Source organism: Lipotes vexillifer, unplaced genomic scaffold (assembly GCF_000442215.2).
Source record: "Lipotes vexillifer unplaced genomic scaffold, Lipotes_vexillifer_v1.1 scaffold604, whole genome shotgun sequence".
Taxonomy (NCBI): Eukaryota; Metazoa; Chordata; class Mammalia; order Artiodactyla; family Lipotidae; genus Lipotes; species Lipotes vexillifer.
Window position 1 is genome coordinate 1480518 of NW_006798979.1, and position 21965 is coordinate 1502482.

The 21965-nt window shown below is 41.8% G+C and overlaps 1 protein-coding gene across 2 annotated transcripts in view; it reads right to left on the reverse strand.

Moving 5' to 3' along the window:
* DDX1 (DEAD-box helicase 1) overlaps nt 1-15559 on the reverse strand; it is a 36489-nt gene extending 20930 nt beyond the window's left edge. Inside the window, exons 1-13 of one of the 2 annotated variants that reach the window (XM_007471209.1) lie at nt 15461-15559; nt 12496-12547; nt 12128-12191; nt 11099-11128; nt 10024-10120; nt 7424-7471; nt 5674-5757; nt 5352-5435; nt 4926-5002; nt 4287-4359; nt 2625-2701; nt 2398-2512; nt 1543-1681 (exon numbers count right to left, since the gene is read on the reverse strand). In XM_007471209.1, coding sequence (XP_007471271.1) covers nt 1543-1681; nt 2398-2512; nt 2625-2701; nt 4287-4359; nt 4926-5002; nt 5352-5435; nt 5674-5757; nt 7424-7471; nt 10024-10120; nt 11099-11128; nt 12128-12191; nt 12496-12547; nt 15461-15476 — 956 coding nt within the window. In that variant the 5' untranslated portion in view covers nt 15477-15559. The remainder of the gene's footprint in view (nt 1-1542; nt 1682-2397; nt 2513-2624; nt 2702-4286; nt 4360-4925; nt 5003-5351; nt 5436-5673; nt 5758-7423; nt 7472-10023; nt 10121-11098; nt 11129-12127; nt 12192-12495; nt 12548-15460) is intronic. The other variant, XM_007471210.1, reaches the window with a different exon arrangement.
* Nucleotides 15560-21965: the final 6406 nt, after the last annotated feature.

A 21965-nucleotide genomic window follows, 5' to 3' on the forward strand; every position in this document is an offset into this window, starting at 1 on the left:
TGGGGGACTTCCATTGTGGCGCAGTTGTTAAGAATCTGCCTGCCAATGCAGTGGACACGGGTTCAATCCCTGGTCCGGGAAGATCCCACATGCTGCAGAGCAACTAAGCCCGTGCGCCACAACTACTGAGGCTGCATTCTAGAGCCTGCAAGCCACAACTCCTGAGCCCATGAGCCACAACTACTGAAGCCCGCACACCTAGAGCCCGTGCTCCGCAACAAGAGAAGCCACCACAATGAGAAGCCCATGCACCGCAACGAAGAGTAGCCCCAGCTTGCCGTAACTAGAGAAAAGCCCACGCACAGCAACGAAGACCCAACACAGCCGGGGAAAAAAAAACAACTCAGACATCAAAATAAGATATTAAAATATATAAATAAATAAATAAATAAACAGATGGGCCCACGGGACATCAATAATTCAGTTTCTGAAGTTAGATAGTGGTGATGGCTGCACAACCTTGTGACCATATACTAAAAACCACTGAATTGTACACTTTAAATGGTGAATTTTATGGTGTGTGAATTATATTTCAGTAAGAAAAATTAAAAGAAAAATTAATAAAAATCAAGTGTCAAATCAACTGACAGAGCAGTTTACTTATACGGTATGGCTTTCCTCAAATTAAAAGGGATTGCTACTGAGCCAGAAGTTCTCCAAGATCACTACACTTACGGTCTCCCCGCAATGGCAGAAAGAGCCCTCGAACTAGAGGGACCAGTGTGAACGCCCACGGGGAAGATGGTCACCACTAGGAGACAGGCTAGAATTAACCTCACCGAGTCAGGTTTACCAACACACTAGACAGACAGAGATACATTTTCTATGCAAATGAAGTGATGAAGCTAACATTAAATGAAATGGCCCCTTTAAAGAATTAAATAATTAATTAATTAATTAACTCTGATACAGTTTTGCAAACCATGACTCTTTATGTAAGAGACACAGGAAAAATCTCAATTTACATTTTTATTTTAAGGATATTTATTTATTTATTTTTGGCTGCGTTGGGTCTTCGTTGTTGCGCGCAGGCTTTCTCTAGTTGTGGCAAGTGGGGGCTGCTCTTCATTGTGGTGCGCAGGCTTCTCATTGTGGTGGCCTCTCTTATTGCAGAGCACGGGCTCTAGGCACGCGGGCTTCAGTAGTTGTGGCACATGGGCTCAGGAGCTGTGGCTCGCAGGCTCTAGAGCGCAGCCTCAGTAGTTGTGGCGCACGGGCTTAGTTGCTCTGTGGCATGTGGGATCTTCCCGGACCAGGGCTCGAACCCGTGTCCCCTGCATTGGCAGGAGGATTCTTAACCACTGCACCACCAGGGAAGCCCCTCAATTTACTTTATTTAATAGAACTCTTCTCACTTAAACAGGAGTTTTATATAGAAACTAATTGCTACTATATGTCAAAGTTAAATATATTTACACACTCATACAGATGCATATGTACACACTCTGAATTTCTATCTCATTTTTTTTCCTACTTTACTCTTCTTCTGAAACACCTCAGACCTAAAGACAATAGGCATTTGAGCACAAAAGGAAGCTTTACCTTAATTTAGGATTATCGACATATTTCTTAAACTGCTTGACGTTATTCAAAGTTTGTTCAGCCAACTCTCGGGAAGGTTCGACAATGAGAGCTTTTGGAGCATTGGGGAGAAACTTCGTTTGTGCCACCTGAGCATTACCTTAAGAAAATAAAAAAGATCAGAATACATTCAGATCACACCTTATGATACCTTTATTTGTAAAACACGAGCACAAATACTCCAGTATCAAAATTTTAAATAACAATTGTCCGGTGGTATAGGTGATAATCAAATTAAACAAAATAAAGATTCTTAAAATGAACTACAGATTCTTTAAATCTACTTGGCAGTAATTTTAATTTATATGCTTTGTGATAAATGAGCTATGAAATGTACTTTCTTTAAATAACTGGAAGCAGATTAGGCAGCACAATGGAGTGAGAGTGTGAGCTTTCGAGTCAGACTGCTCGGATTTGAATTCAGTTCTACCACTTACTTGTCCTGTGACCTTGGGCAAGTGACCTCAAGTGCCTACTCCTCAAGTTCTTTGTCTATAAAATTACCTTACAGAGTTGTTATGCAGACTAAATAATGCAGGTGAAACACTTAACACAGTCCATGGCACTTAATAAGCATACACATTATAAATACTAGATACCATCATCACCATGATCAGCTTCCCCAAAATGCGTGAACTGAAACAAAATACTTGGAGTTTATGAATTAGGTTTTGAAACTGAATTTTACTGACACGTTCAATAAAGATGCATGACTAAACAGGCAAGGGGAGTACCTGTACCTCACTACAAGAAGCCTTACTTACTGGAGTTTTCAATACCCCATTCTTGAAATCTTTACCCTCTCAGGTGCTATACCTGTGTGCTGTGATTTGACAATGAAACTATCCGGTGCCTTGGAAAGGGCAACAAAACCATCTTTTGGTGGAAACTTAAATTCTTCTTCCCCGAAGTTGAATTTTAGTTCAGCATTCTAGCATTGAATAAAGGAGAAAATGAAAATGCTTAACCTAAGAGCAAACTAACCAATATGAAATAATGAAGATCAAAGTAGCTTATAATCACAGCAAAATGTCTCTAATTACCTTCAAAACACAGGCAGGAAAGAGGCCTTGGTTCTTCATATGTGGTGGTATTTCAAATGCCAGGCCAAGGTCTTTTCCTTTAAAAAAAAAAAAAAGAGAGAGAGAAATTGAATTAAAACTACCAGAAAAGAACGTCCACGTGCTCACACCACCAAATCTAGCAGCCGACGCACATTCACACGCCCCCTCCTGTTACTGCAGATTAACTGTGCTAATACCAACCTCTTCACTTTTTTACTTTACTCCTGAAATTGTCCCCTCTCCCCCTCTACAATTTTAATTATTCCCTTCCTACGAGATTGCTTCCAGTAGATACTTGAATTAGACAAACCTCCCTGAGCTCAGAACTTCCTCCATCTGTCCTTTATTTTTTCTTCTCCTTTTTGTAGCAAAACTGCCTGATTTCCATGTTGACTGTGTCCACCTCATTTCACTCCATTCTCTGTTGAACTGATTCCCAATCAGGCTCCCCCTGCACACCCCTCGTTCCACCAGAACAGCTCTTTGTCAAGCTCATTAATGATCTCCACTTGCCAAACACAGTAGTTCTCATTGCTCGTCTTTCTAGGCTAGACCCGTCATCAGCACTGGACACAATCTGATCCTTCCCTCCTCCTTCAAAAGCTTTCTTCACCTGAACTGCACGACCTCAACCTCTTTTGGCTTTCCTCCTCATTCACTTCTGCTGGAGTCTCCTCAACTTGCCAACTTCTAACCACAAGAATACCCTGGGCCTCAGATCTCTCCTCTTCATTACCTACTCTCATTCCCTAGGTGATCTCATCCAGACCTATGACTGGATCATATATAAGCCAATAACTCTCAAAGATGTATCAATATCTCCGATCCTGATCCCTCCCCTGAACGCTTAACTGTACATTTAACTACTTACTTGATTTCATCACTCAGATGTCTAATAAGTATCTCAAACTTAACTTGCCCCAAACAGAACTCTTAGCATCCAACTGGTTCCCTACCTATTGTCACCACCCAGTGTTTTCAACAAAGCAGCCACAGTGATTGTACTGTTAAACTGTTAAAGACAGATGATGCCAATTCTCTACTCAAAACCTAATGGCTTCCAATCTCAGTCAAAACAAAAAGTTTGTATCATAGCCTATAAGGTCCTATACGGCCTGGCCTCACCACCTCACTGACCTAAGATTCTACAACCCTCCCCCATGCTCAGTGTGCTCCAGACCCACTGGCCTCCTCACTGTTTAAATACCCCAAGCACGCTTTCATCTCAGGACCTTTGCAATTACTGGTCTCTCTGCCTGAAATACTCTTCCAAGGTATTTCTACTCAAATGTCACCTTCTCAGAGAAGCCTTCTCTGACCCCCCAGAATGCTCTCCAGCCCCTTACCCGGATTTATACGCTCCCTCCGTGCACTGTTCCCACCTAACACATATATTGTCTGTCTCTCCCTATCAGTAGCTAAGCCCCACAAAAGTGTACATAAATTTATCTAGTCCATTTTCTGCTGTATCTCCAGCACCTACCAGCATGCCTGGCACACAGCAAATGCTCAATAAGTATTTGTTCAAAAGAAAGGCAGGGAGGAAGAGAAACAAGATTGAAGATGGTGAGGAAATTTTAAAAATCACAAATAATGAATATCATATATACTCTCTAACAAAATGGTCCCTAGAAACCTTACCATTTTTGGAGAATTTGACATGCCCTTTATCCATATCTAGGTAACATCCAATGGTATCATGCATAGTGAATTCCTAGAAAACCAGAAAGTCAAGTGCTGTTAATAAAAAGCAAAATTGAAAATAAGGTTAAAAGGTCAAATATAGCTGCATCCAAAGTATGTGTTAGTGTTGCATAATACTTCCTTAAAATTCTAACGTAGATTTAAAAAATGCCTAGTATAGCATATCATATATAATAGTAGAAGCATCAGACAGACTTTTTAGAATCAACGTATTAAGGTTGCCCCACATTACCAGAGATGTCGGCTACCGGAACAAGCATATTTAGATTTAACATGATTCAAAAGAAGAAATGAGAGCAGCACAAGTATTAAAGTCAAAGCCAAAATCAAAATGGGGTGAACACAGAAAACAAAAGTAATATACTTTGGAGGGGCTAATAAATGGCATAAAAGAAAAATATTTTTCTCATTTTGTAACATTTCTTCACTGAAGTCCCAATCTGAACTTTCTGTGGAAAATATTCAGAAAATTCACTTGAATTTCACAATCATTTCTATACCCCCAGTCATGTCATGAGTGATCAAGTATGCAAGAAAACTTACTAACCCTATGATTAAGTCATTAATACAACTTACCTCTCCATAATTATCAAATTGTTTATTGTGAGATTTCTTTCCTGTTCCACCAAAGCCAAATCCAAACTTGTCAGTACCTAGATTTTAAAAGTATTTTATAAATGCGGTAAGAATAAAGTTAAAAGCACCATAAAAGTTCACAAGTTGAAGCTATTTTGAAGCATCTACACAGGATTGTGTGGTACATATTAATGCATACTAACTTTAATGACTTCATTCATACCCTTAACCTTATTCCTCCTGATTTTATGATGTTACTTCAAATCTTTCTTGGAACGAGGAGGGTACAGGTAAATATTATTATTTCCATGTCTCTAAATATAAACTTTGTATGGTTAAGTTTACTATTTTGCTCCCCACTAAAATAAAATGCTAAAAATTCACAAATGTAAAACAACAAATTCAGTTTCTTTTAGAAACACTTACCTAGGTCTAGGGAAGCCTGCATAGAGGACCACCCAACTCTGCACAATCCTTGGTCATGACAGGATACTTCATAGTAGTGTTTCCCTGCAAGGGCAAAATACTTTGAGATTTTTATAAATTATACACTTATGATTCATTTACCATGTAGCTACTTTCCCACTGTTTCTGAATAACGATTTGTATCTTCCAAATGAAGAATTGTAGATCTTTCTGTAACATTAAAAATCTTTTCAGATCCTCGATTCAAAACTACTTTAAAGAAAGTTCATGTATTAATACATCACCCCAAAAGTTCAGACAAGTACAAATGTTGTTTAAATACCTTTCATTAATCCTTTAGTAGCTCTACATCCATGCCATTCCTTTACTTCTCTGCTCTGACAACAAAGACCATCTGACCCAATTGCTGGATTTGAGAAAAACACAGAAAACCATGTCAATACAGATTACATAAATCACGCATTCTGAAATAAGTATCGTTCAGTCTCACTAATAAGATAATTCATTACTTGGTGCAACGTTCCAGGGACTGAGACTTGCTGATTCCTGAAGGATAGCAATGTCTTCCCCATGAGGAGCTGCCCTCATTCATCCCCTGGAGGGCTGTGGCTTACACTGAGGACTAGTTTCTCTACTGTTATCTGTTGGCTAGGACAGGATTTTACCACAACAATTCTAAAAAGGCATCAACACAGCACCTAACCTGACTTGTACTACCACAGCTGCATCATCAACACACGTTTAGACAACTATTCTCTAGAGTCCTTCAGAGAAATGGATACTAAGGATGACGCAGCACCCACTCATCAATACTTGTTGCTCTGATTTTATGCCGAAATTAGAGCTTGAGTGAATGCTACACTAAAAGAAAAACAGAAACTCTGGCTTGTTCCCTAATCCGTGGATCCAGAAACCATAACGGGAAAGCAGGAAAAGCCTGAACAAATAACCCTGTAGCTGTTATTTGCTAGTATTAGGGCTCTAAAAGATGAAGTTCTATATTATACATCATAGTCAGTCATAGTGCTTATTGGTGCTTTTTGGCGTTAAGCAAAGCATTTGGCTTTTGTCTGTACTGGAAACTATAACTTCTGTCCTGATTCAGGCTTGCAAATCATATTCGCCACCTGAATGCAGAAGAAATTTTTTAAAAAAGCATCTTGTCACACATTTTCCTTCACTTATAAGAAATTAAATTATTTATTCAAAGTATAAATTCTTATTCATATGGGTACATTATATAAACCTCCGAACTTTTAAAAAAGTTCTCTAACAAGGGTAAATCATAAAAATTTTTGTATTTAAAATGCTTTATGCATATATACATATATAAACTTTTACATAAATTAGATATCACATGGTAGACAGTAGCAGCGTGGGGTTGTTTGTTTCTGTCATGATTCCTCAAGGCCCATTTACCTTTCTCTGCATCCTGATTTTCTTACTCATTGACACCTGGAGAAAATTCCTCCAAGTCAACTCTGCAGTTCCGACTTATTCTTCATAATAGCTACACAATAGTCCTTAGATACACCCTAATCTTTGTTTACCATTCTAGCAGTATCATTTACTTTGCTGGCAGTTTTTATCATTACAAATAATGTTGCAGCAAACAGCTTTGAAAGTATATTCTTACATACTGGCACTTTCATTCCAATGAGCTTGACCTTCCAGGAATATATGTTTTTAAAATATTAACAGGTAACGCCAAACTCCTTTCCAGAGAGGCAGTAATTTGTAAGTCGGTTATCACCCTTTTGGATTCTTGCCAATCAGATGGGTATAAAACAACATTCACTGTAACTTTAATTTCCATTTCCCTGCTACCTGTAAACTTGACCTTTGTATGTTTATTGCCATTTGGATTTGGTTCTTCTGTGAACTGCCTACTCACATCCTTTGTCCATTTTCCACTGATTGCTTACCTCTTTCTTACTAAAACAGGTAACACTTTATCTGCTGTCAAAACAAGAACCCCTTACCAGTTTACAAGGATTCTTTATCTTTCCTCAACACTGCATTAAAAACAAGTTTTTGAATCACAAATGTGCTGCTAAAATCTATCCACTTACCAAAAGCAGATCCTCTATCATATGGGTTCATTTGCCATTTGTTCAGCACTAAGCAAATTAAAACAAGCAAAGTTAACCCCAAACAAACATAATTTAAAACATTCTACAAAAAATAAAGCAAATATTTTATATGGTATCTTAACTCCTCTAGTTCCAATATGGTTTCACACACTATTTGGAATATACGATTAAAATTGCTGCTATTGGATGGACATAGAGTCTGTCATACGGAGTGAAGTAAGTCAGAAAGAGAAGGACAAATACCGTATGCTAACACATATATATGGAATTTAAGAAAAAAAAAATGTTATGAAGAACCTAGGGGTAAAACAGGAATAAAGACAGAGACCTACTGGAGAACAGACTTGAGGATATGGGGAGGGGGAAGGGTGAGGTGTGTTAGGGCGAGAGAGAGACATGGACATATATATACTAACAAACGTAAGGTAGATAGCCAGTGGGAAGCAGCCGCATGGCACAGGGAAACCGGCTCGGTTCTTTGTGGCTGTCTGGAGGGGTGGGATAGGGAGGGTGGGAGGGAGGGAGACAAAGAGGGAAGAGATATGGGAACATATATATATGTATAACTGACTCACTCTGTTATAAAGCAGAAACTAACACACCATTGTAAAGCAATTATACCCCAATAAAGATGTTAAAAAATAAAATAAAATAAATATAAAATTAAAAAAAAAAAAAATTGCTGCTATTTTTATTAAAGGCAAAACTGAAAACTGAAACAAGCCAAAAATAATAGTCACTGGCCCATCCAGGGCAACCTTTTCTGCTCACTTGCTTCAGTGCCTTTTTATTAGATGGCACCGATCTTTGTCATAACTATGAAAGCATTAATAAAATGAAGTTCTGGTGACTTCAATCATAACGAAAATAACACGCCAACATATCAGAATCTAATTATCACTTTATCATTATTAAAAGAAAAGCAAGTCCTTTATTTTAAATAATTCATAAGTCACAAAATATTTTCCTCCTCACTTTTATGGGATCGGCATTTTCCCTTTCTAAAACATCTTAAGAGTCTGGATAAGCAAAGAATCACAATAGCTAAAGAGAATGCTATGTGTTTTCAAGCCCAATTTCCATCCAAGGCAGAAATCTTTTCTAGGTTATTTCTGGTCAAATGATACCTATCATCTACTTAAACACCTGGAATGATGGAGAAGTAACGTTCTCTTGAGGGTCTCTATCCATTGTGGGCTCAATCAAGCTACTAGGAATTAAACAGTATTTTCTAGAACAATTATTCTCTCTCCAGATCCCAACAATGATTTAACAATTATACCACCTCCCTTTTTTATTTGCTTCTCCATGTTTAAATATCTAGCTTCCTTATTCCTAATAGGACATGATTTTTGGAACTGCAACCATTCTGGTTATCCTCCTGTGGAAGAAGATAGGATCCTTCTCTTTCATCACTCTCTCTGATAAATGATGGTTTATAGTTGCTACAAATTCTGAGACTATTTTTAAACAGACTAATAGTCTAAATAGTTCGTATCCATCATCTCACAATTCATTTACAAATGAGTTGATTCTACAAACTATGTAACATTGTTACTTTCAACTACTGAGAAGAAAATGTTGATATGCCAGCTCATTCCACTTAAGCTTGCAATTTTGTCACAATCCTATTTTGTATCATGAAACAAAAGTGACTTAAAATATAACAAAACCATAGATTACTCAAGATAGAATGGAATTCAGAAAGCATTTAATAAAAGCAACAAAATTTAAGGATGAGAAAACTAATGTAAGATTGTTCATGGCGCAGACAGGACCAATCTCCATGGAGACAGGACTGAAAATCAGAAACTGACTTTAAAATGTACACTTTACATTTCAACCTCCTGGGCTCCTTCTTTCTTATGTTAAAGGAAAATGCATGTCTCTTTTCCCTGTAGAAGGCAATATTTCCTACCACCATGGGTTCATACTCTATCAACTATTTGTAAAATCTTTCCTTAATGCCTCTGTAAAATACTGTACCAATTTATCTTCAATATTATGCATAAAGTTATCAGGTTAAGAAAAACATTAAAATAACTAAATATAATTACTAAAATGCCAGTGTTTTCTCAAAGACAACACTGTTAGTATCTTCGGAGGGACAATCTTTCAGTGTTTATGCTCTAAATGACATTTAGCATCCCTGGTTTCCAGGGCACCAAATGACAATACCACCCCCTGGATATTGACAATAAAAATGCACACTCAAATTTCTCATCTGGTGCAGTGGTTAAGAATCCGCCTGCCAATGCAGGGGACACAGGTTCAAGCCCTGGTCCGGGAAGATCCCACATGCAATGGAGCAACTAACCCCTTGAGCCACAACTACTGAGCCTGCGCACCTAGAGCTCATGCTCTGCAACAAGAGAAGCCACCACAGTGAGAAGCCCAGGCACTGCAACAAAAGAGTAGCTCGCCACACCTAGAGGAAGCCCGCACACAGCAACGAAGACCCAACGGAGCCAAAAATAAATAAATAAAATAAATTTATTTAAAAAACTTCACATCTGTAAATGCCAGGAATGAGAATTACTAATTTATACAAAAGGAAATTAATAATATGCAAAAATTACCTGAAGCACCAGTTTTAATTGTTGCTTTTCCTTTTTTGCCTTCTTGTTGGTCTTTCAGAGTTTCATAAACTATCTGGATAACTGGAATACTGAAAGCCTAGCAAATAAACAGGAGTTCTCTATATTAGCATTCAGCTATCAGTGACAGTTCAATAATCAATATAAATTACAAAAACCATGCACACACCTTAAATAATGACACATATTCCTGAGTGCTGCTCCAATTTGCCCAAACCCAAAATACCAGTAAGATAACAAGAGTTGACTGAATGAAGGAAATAAGAACCAGCTGATAGCCCAAAACAATAAACAATTGGGACCCACAGAATGAACTAAACTAAAAAGGATAAATATTATTCTGACAAACCGTTTCTCTAGTCTAGGCCAACAGGAGATCAACCTCTATTTGCAACTTCTTTATTACTAGAGCCACTGCATTAAAATTCAGAAGTGAGTATAAATACTAAAGATACTGTAACTCTTTCTCCAAGACCAGTTTTAAACTATATTCTTAAAGCCATACTCTTATAAATCTTATTTCAGAATGAGCTGGCAACAAAAATATTGTTCTCTGTGGCAAGCAACCACTTTTTACATTTTGGAAGGAGGATACTTGATTAAATACTTCAAAGTAAAAACCACTGTTCAAAGTTGCTTTAAAAATCAACTCTTACCGGCTTCCCTGGTGGTGCAGTGCTTAAGAATCCGCCTGCCAATGCAGGGGACACAGGTTCGAGCCCTGGTCCAGGAAGATCCCACATGCTGCAGAGCAACTAAGCCCGTGCGCCACAACTACTGAGCCTGTGCTCTACAGCCCACGAGCCACAACTACTGAGCCCGCGTGCCACAACGACTGAAGCCTGTGTACCTAGAACCCGTGCTCCGCAACAAAGAGAAGCCACTGAAATGAGCAGCCCGTGCATTGCAACAAAGAGTAGCCCCCGCTCACTGCAACTAGAGAAAGCCCGCGTGCAGCAACGAAGACCCAAAGTGGCCAAAAATAAATAAATAAGATAAACTCATGAAAAATAAAATCAACTCTTAAAAAGTAAGTCAATTTAAGTTTATTACTTACACCAGTTTTTCCACTTCCTGTTTCTGCAGCCTAAATGAAAAAGAAAAAAAAGTTTAAGTTGTCAGTTAAGGAAATCAAATTAATGTGATACCATGTAGAAATCTTTAACAATTCACAAGCTACCTTTATTTCCACAGTGTCTCCAGATTATTCAGATTTCCTCATTCAACTTTATTGCCAATCTTGCCATTCCTCTTCCATTCCCTCAAGAATCTGTTCTCCCTTTTCTTTTCCCATTGCTACCATTCAAATCTAAACCCTTATTATTCTAACCTAGATTATTATAAAAGTATCCTAACAGTATCTCATGTCTTAGAGCTATACTACAAGCTGCTATCAAATCAGTCTTCATAAAAACACAATTCTAACTGTGCAACACATCCCTAGTTAAACATTTCCAATGATCCACACTGCCAACAAACACCCAACTTCTTTAGCATGACACTTAAGAAAGGGCACAAATAACCTGACCCACTGTATACTTCTCATCTTATCTCAAGTTACACTCTCCACCCCAGACACATGTATTTTATGCTACCACTGAAGTGAATTACTCTGGGATCATATCCTGCATTCTCCTATTCACGGTTTTTGCTGATGTGCTCTCTACCTAGAGAGCATTTCTCCTTTATCTTCCCTTGTCCAAAATCTACTTCTTCCAAGCAGAGTCCTTTACGATTCCTCAAGCAGAAGGGTAACTGGACCCCACTTGAATCTTTTCATACTTTGCACCTCTCGGGCAGGTGCCACATTTTCCCTTGTATGACATTTATCCATGTACATGTCTTACTGTGCTACTGGGTTGAAGCTTCTGAAGGGCAAAGACTGCATTTTATTCACCTTTGTGTTCCCCACAACTGCTACCTAATTACTTTGAATGCAGCATAGGTAGCTTAAATGTTTGTGAATAAATAAAATTAATTTGGTGAAAATACCATTTTTAAGCCTACGGAGTTCTTAAAGTGGGTCATAACAGCCCCAGAATTGTGTTTCCCCAGCTTGCAACGACCTTACCACATTTAAACATACCATAAGGACATCACCTCCTCCTAGGATCAGTGGTATGGACTCAGCCTGGATATCAGTTGGGAGACTAAAAGAATCATATTTTGAAGAATTTTAGTTAATTAAAAAAGAAAAATCACCTAAGCTTATTAAGTCATGTTAAACTATAAACCTAAAAGAATTTTATTTGGTAAACACTACCAATCTTTTTCAGCTAAAAATATATCAACGTTTAGAAAGGAAACTCTATGATTTAAAGAATCACAGGAAAAAAGTGAATCTCACTTACCCAACTGGGCCCAAAAATATTTGATAAAAACACTAACCACTATTTAAATTGAAAAACATTGTTGTCACAGGTACATTTAGCTTTTAAAGACGGAGGTACTTACAGCCAATCCATCTCTTCCACAGCTTGAGCAATTTCAGGCATAACACCCATCTCTGAAAACAAAAATTAATTTTAAAAACTACACATACTAAACTTAAATCATGTTGCTCTTAAAATTACTGTTCAATGGGGAAACAGGTTTGAAGCATAGCTCAGTTACATAGTATCTCTTGAGTATAAATTTTGGAGAAAGACTTGGTTTCAAATTCAAGCTCTCACTAGCAATATGACTTTCAGCAAGCTATAAACCTATTTCTTCACACAAAATGGAGCTAATATTGCTTATGTTGTAGGAATATGGGACGATTACAGATAATCATATGAATGCATCCGGCACATAGTTATCACTCAGTACATAGTATCCACTAGTGAGTGTTTCCTCCCTATGACTGGTGAAAAATCTGCCAGAGTTGGAAAGTTCTAGACCAGTACCATGGTTGTTTCACCTAGAGATAATGGAAATCATGTGCCTTGACTCTTTGAGGACCATGTGAATACCCTCAGCGATCTGAGAAAAATGAATAGGCAAGTAGAGACAGCCCACATTTATAGGCAGTCATAATCAAAACTCTGGTAAACTGAAAAGGGAGGGGCTGCTGGTGAGAACTTGGGTTAACTGGAAATGTCAGCTGAAGAACTATTCTCTTCTTAATTGTTCACATATTTAAGTAATTTACATCAAAGTGAATCCTAAATGAATAGATTGGGTTATTTCTGATTGGATTTTGAAATTTTATCACTTCTCAAATGAACTGTAGAGGGTACACATGGAATAGTGAGTTGTATCACTTAAATCTCCTTTCCAAATAAGAAGTGATCTTTCTGTTAAGTCTGCATTTTTAAAATGTAGCTTTTATTATTGTTATCTTTACAAAAGTATATATTTCTATTAAAAAATGAACAACACTCAAATATACCCAAGCCCCAGGGATAACCTATTTGGAAATTTTGTATTTCTTGTAATCATTTGTGAAAAGGCATAAAATAAAACTACAATCCAGGATTCCCCGGTGGCGCAGTGGTTGAAAGTCCGCCTGCCGATGCAGGGGACGCGGATTCATGCCCCGGTCTGGGAAGATCCCACATGCCGCGGAGCGGCTGGGCCCGTGAGCCATGGCCGCCGAGCCTGCGCTTCCGGAGCCTGTGCTCCAAAGCGGGAGAGGCCACAACGGTGAGAGGCCGCGTACCGCAAAAAAACCACAAAAAACCACAATCCACTGCAACAGGAGCTTTTTCTTTGCATCAGGTGAGAAGACACATACTAGCAATTAACAATAGATACAACACTAACATTTTGTATCGTAAACTAGTTAATATAAACATTGATGACATGGGAAAGGGTAAAAATCTTTTTCAAAAAGGCAGTCTCTCCTATCCCAAAATCTCTTCAGAAAAATCCACAGATTGAAAAACTACTCAAGATCAAAAGTTGTATATCCAAGCTGACCTTTTTAAAAATTGTCCCCATTAAAGTCTAGGTGTATTCTCTGTCCTACAACGCAAATTGCTTAAAAAACGGGAGTGATGGTCTTCAATATGCTGCATACAGAATACTACAAGCTGAAGCTGCTTGTGAAATTATTATATTGCAAGCAGCAACCACAGACAGCTTTCAGCAAATTCCAGGCAATTTCTTGTTCCATTCTGGTCATGTTTTCTGCAGGTTTGCTTTGAAACCATGTTTTCTTTAAACAGAACGTTTTTAACACTCAAAAGCAAAACAGGAATATTCATGCTCTTTAATTCCACTTTTGTCTTTATTTCACATCACAGACTCTTCTAGTCCTTTACTCTAATACTCCTGAAATCTGTGCATGACTCCCAAAGAAGTTAACCTATTAAATGACAACCTGGAACTGCTCTACACACCTTGGCTCTGAAATCTTGTTTGAGGAGAGAGCTGGGGAAACAAAAACAGCTCCCAGTCTGAGCAGATTTCCCCTTGCCTATTATGAAATGCAACTAAAACAATCAGAAATCCTCTCTCACGACTAAAAACTTAGAATTCTTAATGTTCTAATAGGAGAAAAATGAAGAAAGTATAATACTCTGTTATATCTGAAGTCATCTTAATAGATTAACAATATTAAAAGATAGCAGGCCTAATTTGATACAATAAATTTGATACAATAAATTGCTATATAACATATGTACGACTTTTAGTCTATAAGGCTTACTGCAACTTGTAAAACTGTGGATGTATAAAGGAAGGATGATAAAGGAAAAGAGAAAAACGACTGTCGGGTTAGGTAAGCCACCTAAAATTCCTGTTTGGAATAAAGGAGGGTATCATCAGCAAATAAACAACGATTTTCAAAATTTGTGATGGGCTCGTGTGTATGCGGACGAAAATGCTTTCCTTTTAGCTTAGATATTCAATGTTATTGTTGATATAATACAGCTTAACCACAAATAAATATCAGGTTTGTGCCTGGAACTTTTAGTTTGGGAAGGGCCTGAAAAAAACTAGATGCAGGATGGTCATTTCCAACTGACCCCTCCCCGCGCCCTACTGCTTCTCGGCCAGGCCAAGCCCCTATCGGGCGCGGACAGAAAAGGGCTCCTGAGCACCACTGCTACGTCAAAGAGCAAGAGGCCGGGGCTCCTGAGAGCGGCCGCAGCAACGCCGCAGCATCGTTCTCGCAACCCCGGGTGTCCCGGCAGGACAGCTGAGTGAAGGGAGGCTGGAAGGAGAGAAAGAAGAGAGCGAGCACGGGGAGGCCCGGCCCGGCCCGGCCTGCACCTGGAGGGAAAGGCTCTCCCTGCAACACCGAGGCGCACCGATCGGGCCTCTCGCGCCGCCACTGATCCGCCCGCAGTGCGGGGACCGAGGGGACCGCTTTGGACAGCTCCCTCCTGTCCCGCGCGGCACCTGTGCGCCCCCGCCCCAAAGGCTCCCCTCCAGCCGGCCCAGGGCCGAGGCATGCATCGGGCCGCCCGCTCCAGCCCCAGCTCCGCAGACGCACCGGAGAAGGCCGCCATCTTCGCCCAGTCCTCCGCGACTCAGCTCGCGCTCCCTCCCTCCGAAAGGACACGCGGCGCGGTAGCGGCCGGCGCTTCCGGCCCCCGCTCCCGGCCCGAGTGTGCTGCTTTCCAAGTCCCGGCAAGGACCCAGATCCGAAAGAACTGTTCCGGCCAGAGACCCGCCGCGGACTCCTCGGCGCGGACCCAGTTCAGCTGCCCATTGCTTTTCCTAAGTAGCCAGGACCCGTCATCATTAGACGTACTCAGAGTTACCTTTTATGTAGAGCATGCTATGTGTCATCAGGAGCACTTTTGCACATGCAAGGAAGCAGACGTTACGTGATGAGAGTCACACAGTGGCCCAGGATGACCTGACAGCAAAACTGTGCCATCTCTGCTGCCTCACTCAGACCCCGCAGCCTCTCAAAGATAAGCAGGGCTTTTGTGGTGTGTGAATGACCTGGAGAGAGCGTACCGAATTCATCGCCCAGAAAACCAGCGCTAGTGAGCGCCTGGCACCCAACAGTCATTTACTAAATACTTTTGACTGATTTCGGTCTCCCAACCTCCCATTCCCGGTGTTTGATGGAGTATTGATAATTTCACATTTATTTGACGTCCTTACAGTTTGACTCTTCTCTTTGCAGAAAGATAGCAAAAGTAAACGAATGTTTAAGCCTGCCAACAAGGATACCAGCAGAAGAATCTCCAAGAAACCAACAAAAAGTACCCCTGAGCTAAAAAAAATCGACCTCGGGCATTATTGAGCCAGAGAGCGCCAGATTCAGATCACAAAGGCACCAGCCAAATAAAGGTGGGTCTCCTCCATGTCCAGATTTTACCGCTCCCCAAGGGTCAGAAACAACGGCTAATGGTAGAGGGGAGAGCAGAAAAGAGATTGACTGCATCCTTCACCACATTGCTAAACTGGGGAGGGAGGAAGCTGTCATTTTGGTTAAAGTTGTGAGTTATGATTATGACACTGGACCCAATTGTTTAATTACAGAAATGAGACTATGATCGTGACGAAAATAGCCAGGCAACATTTCGTTATCTGGGAGTGACCAGAAAAACTCTGGAAGATGTTGGAGACTCCATGTAGGTCAGAGGAAGAAATAGTCTCTAGAGAGGGTTTCAAGGTAACAGATAATGTTTTCTGCTCATTCCCTATCAAGTTTAGCTTATTTAGTAAATATAATACGAGAGAGACATAATAATACCTTCAATAATGTGAATTGGGATATAATGTGATTGGCTCCCCTCTTTGGCAGGTAGGACAAGGCCAAGCAAAGAAGTGGCAGGTAGCCCCTTCATCAAACCAAGAGATAAATTATGGGTGTCCCCAGTCCAGTATCCTGCTGGTCCGCTCTGCCCAAAACAGGCTGATTAAATGGGCACATACTATCAGGGAGACAGTCCTGGAATCCTTGCCTGGCTCCAGAAACCCACCTGCATAAATCATTAGGTAGGAAGACAACCACCACTAGGTGGCGCCAAACTGCGGTTGATCCTGGTAAAGGTTGAAAGGGACGTAAAACTCCCAGCTGGCACTTTTCCCTGGACATTTATTTCTATAACCTCACAATAACCCAGCATCTTATTGGGTTGGGTAATTGGACCTTTTGGACCCATAGCCAATCACATATGGTGGAATTTTGCTGTATTATCCATACACCCAGAGAGATTGTGTTATGTGTTGAATTTTCAAGTAAGCTGTACTTACTAGGCCACTGCAGACCAGATGGATTTGCAGCTACAAAGTCAGGCCTACAAAATAGGTCCTTGAGATACCCAGGCCCTTGAGAGTATAGAGAAGATTTCCTTAAAGAAAAAAAAAAAAAACAGGAAAGATCTGACTGGCAGATACTCTCTGTGCACTGGAATATGGACATGGTACCTGGAAAGGCAGTGATGAGCCTTGAAGATGAAAGCTTCATGCTAAGGCTGTTGAAGCAGAAAATAGGAGGAGATTGGATCTTGATGATGGTGGTGAGCTACCAGCCCAGGTCTGTCTGCCTCAAGGCCTCTTGTGGCTGGAGAATGCATTGCGTAGTTGAGCCACTGTTAGTTCTCTCTGGCTCACCACCCAACACATACCTAACAGGTACAGAAAAGAAAGGAGAATGAGACATTCATCAGTATAGATTTTGTGTAATGAATCACTCCGAAATTTTTTTCAAATGTTCTAGAATAGAGCAATAAGAAACCTATTGTGGCTCCAAGATGGAGGCGACCTTGGCTTGAGTCATGAAGGCACCTTCAAAAACAACCCTTGAGGAATGGCGGTCCAGTGGTTAGGACACCATGCTTCCACTGCAGGGGGCACAGATTCGATCCCTGGTCAGGGAACTAAGATCTCACATGCCAAGTGGCATGGCCAAAAAAAAAAAAAAAAAATCACTTGAATTAAAAAACAAAAAAACAGGGCTTCCCTGGTGGCACAGTGGTTGAGAGTCCGCCTGCCGATGCAGGGGACACGGGTTCGTGCCCCGGTCCAGGAAGATCCCACATGCCGCAGAGCGGCTGGGCCCGTGAGCCATGGCCATTGAGCCTGCGCATCCGGAGCCTGTGCTCCGTAACGGGAGAGGTCACAACAGTGAGAGGCCCGCGTACCGCAAAAAAAAAACAAAAACAAACAAAAAACAAAAAACAGCCCTCGAATATATGGTCATTTCCTCACAGCCAAAAGTGAAGATGAAATGTGCCATATGTAATGGAGGAAGTGAGCCTGAACCCAGCCTAGGGAATATAATTCAAATCAGGTTGTTTACTTTGTCCTTTCATTGGCACCCAGCCACACTCCCCAGTCCCTATCCTGGCTCCTGGGCCCTCGTTCCTACCTCCTAAGGATCCAGCCACCACCAAGAGGGAAGCAGCAAGAGAGAGTTGTTTTAATGTAAAAGAAGTCAATTAGAAAATGCAATATCTGCATTACGTAGCCCCCCACAAATCCTTCCTCACAATACATAATACAAACCCACTCATCATGCCACACAGGTAACTGCAACTTATCCCTCCTCAAAGGTTCCCCAGGAAGTTTGCCCTCAGATCTATGTCTTAGGAGAACAGAGAACTTGGCATCACCTGCTCTGGATCTTGAATCTTGCTGTGAGCAGATGTGGCCAACCTTCCATCAAGACACCCTCTCCACTTTGATACAGCTCTTGGTGGGTAAGACTCCTGATCCCATCTTCCTCAGGATGGCACACACCAGACACTCCAAGTCTAGCCTCCTGCTTCCTGCCAGCATGTACCCTTGGGGTCATTTTACCCTCCAGCCTGTCAAACTATATAGAATTCCTTGGGGATTCCCTGGCAGATGAGTGGTTAGGATTCCGTGCTTCCACTTCAGGGGGCACGTGTTCGATCCCTGGTTGGGGTGCTGTGCAGCACGGCCAAAAAAAAAAAAAAGAATATTAGAATTGCTTGCATACGGCAGGTTGCCTCTCACCACTGTGTATTTCCAATGCTGTTTCCTCTCCCCAGAATAGCCTTCCCCTGTTAGTTTCATTTATCTATTGCTGAGTAATACCCCCAGATGAATACAATGACCAATTTATTGGTCATGAGTCTGTGAGCCTGGAATTTGGGCTCTCTCCACATGGCCAACCTGGACCTTATCACAGCAAGATTAATCCCAGGGAAGACAGACTTCCTACATGGTAGCTGGGTTTCAAGAGGATAGGGCCCCAAAATAGAAAGCCAAGGCCGCATATCTCAAGTCAGCTGTGGGAGTAGCCCAGTGTCACTTCTGCCAGATTTTATTGGTCAATACAAGTCACATGATCAGCACAGCCCAGATTCATGAGGAGCGGAAACAGGCTCTACTTCTTTTTTTTTTTTTTTTTTTTTGCGGTACACGGGCCTCTCACTGTTGTGGCCCCTCCCACTGCGGAGCACAGGCTCCAGACGCGCAGGCTCAGCGGCCATGGCTCACGGGCCCAGCCGCTCTGCGGCATGTGGGATCTTCCCGGACCGGGGCACGAACCCGTGTCCCCTGCATCGGCAGGCGGACTCTCAACCACTGCACCACCAGGGAAGCCCAGGCTCTACTTCTTGATGCAAGGAATAGCAAAGAGTGTGCTGCCATCTGTAGTATTCCACGCCTCTCTTCTTGGCAAATTCCTAATTATTATTCCGATTCGGCTAAGCTAGCAACTTGCAGCAAATCCTGCTCAATGCCAATCCCTGGCTAACAGATACTGCTAGTTTGCCCCAATGTTTATTTCTCTTTTTCCTTAAATTTCTGACTTTAAGCCAGATGTATGGCTTCCCAGAATAAAGACTCCACTTCCTAAGCCCCCTGGTAGCGGGGCCATATGCCTGTGTTCTGGCCAGTGGCATATAAAGAGAAGTGCCCTTAATGGAGTTGGTGCATCCTTCTTGCTCTTGCTCCTTTCTCTTGCTGGAACAGGGATGCAATGGCTGGGGTTTGAGCAGCCATATTGGACCATGAGAAGAAAGCCATGTACTGAGGATGGCAGAACAATACTAGAGAAGTAGCTGGAGTCCCTGGCACCAAGGAACACCGTACCAGCCAGAACTGTGACTCTAGATTTCTTACATGAGAGAGAAATAAACATCTATCTTCTTTGTTTTGGGTTTTCTCTCCCAAATGACCAAACCTAATCCTAATTTATATACCCCCATTAGTTATCTATTGCTACAGAACAGTGACCCCAAAATCTAGTGACTTAAAACAGTGACCATTTATTATCACTCACACTTCTGTGGAGCAGGAATTCAGGAGCAGCTTGGCTGGGCATGTCCACTCAGAGCCATTCTTGCTGTTGTAGTCAAGCTGCTAGCCAGGTTTGCAATCATCTGAAGTCTAGGGGCAGGGGCGGGGTGGGGGTGGGGAAAGATCAGCTTGTAAAGGTCACTGGCTCTTATGACTGCGTGGCAATTAGCAGGAGGCCTCTGTCCTCCTCTTGGACCTCTTCCAGGGCAGTTTGAATGGTCTCATGAGATGGTTGCTGGTGCCCCCTACACCACCCGCCTTTGCCACCGAAACCAGCGATCCTAGTAAACAAAGCAGAGCGGGTGATATCATTTACAGCCTAGCCATCAAAGTCACACTGCCACTTCTGCCATATCTCATTCGTCACAGAGCCCTGTTCACGGGCATGAGATACACACAAAGGCATGAGGACCAGTGGATGAGGGTCATTTGGGGACCAGCTTAGAGGCTGCCTTCCACACCCCCCTGCTTCCCTAACAGACCCCTTATTTGTTCAAGTAGCAGGTGGCAATCCCTCAACATCAGGAAAAAGCCTGTTCATCCTCTGGGGGTAAATCATGTTCCTTCCGGACCAGCCATTCGTTGTTGTCCTTAAGTTTGTTGGCTTAGTCTACGCTGTTTTTCACAGTTTACCTGACTCAGAAAGCAGTTTGGAGACAGCGAAGGCTCATGTTTAAACATCCTCTTTTTTCCCTCTGAATTTCTTACAGCTTCTGAGCTGAGCAACAATCATGGAATTTTATGCTTTTGTCAAAATAAGCTGTCAGAAATGGGTCCAGATCTATTAGAATGCAACATCGTTCTCGCTGCCCCAGTGTTCACCTTATGGTACAGGGACCAGAGAGAGCCCAGCAAATGGACATAAATCCAGAGATCTATAATTCTCTATCCCCTGAAGAAGTGGCCATAAAGTCCATCACTCCAGATATATGGGAAGCAGAAAACAAAGGACAACTTGGGTGAGTTTCAGAGGGGCTGTAACACAGAAAAAGAGATCTTACTAACTGCATCGTCTCGTTATAAGCAAGCCAGGCAGGGACATATTTATGGCTGGGTGCTGAGTGGCCCGCAGTCATGAACATCACTCCGACCCCCCTGCCCGCCAGCTCCTGTGCTGATCAGCTCCTGCCAGCGACGCCGATGGCTCGTGGGGAAATGGCTCCACACTTAGAGTCTGAGCAGGAGAACACGGCCTGGAGGTTGTGGGTGTTGAAGAACAGACTCTGCACCAGACAGATGTCCTGAATCCAGCTGCCCAGAATCTGCCAGGACCCCAGAGTTCCATTACCTGCAAAAGAGAAACATTTTGCACCTGCACCCAGGGTGCAGGCTTACTTTCTCAGCCCCTCTCCCCAGGTCCTTGTTTTACTGCAGTTCCTTCCTATCTGTGAAACTGATCACTTGTTAACAAGGGATTTTTGTTTTTCTTTACTTTTTTTTTTTTTTTTTTTTTTTGGTGGTACGTGGGCCTCTCACTGTTGTGGCCTCTCCCGTTGCGGAGCACAGGCTCCGGACGCGCAGGCTCAGCGGCCATGGCTCACGGGCCCAGACGCTCCGCGGCATGTGGGATCTTCCCGGACGGGGGCACGAACCCGTGTCCCCTGCATCGGCAGGCGGACTCTCAACCACTGCGCCACCAGGGAAGGCCTTTTCTTTACTTTTTTTTGGCCACACCACGCGGCTTGTCAGATTTTAGTTCCCAGACCAGGGATCAAACCTGGGTCCTCGGCAGTGAGAATGATGAGTTCTAACCATTGGACAACCAG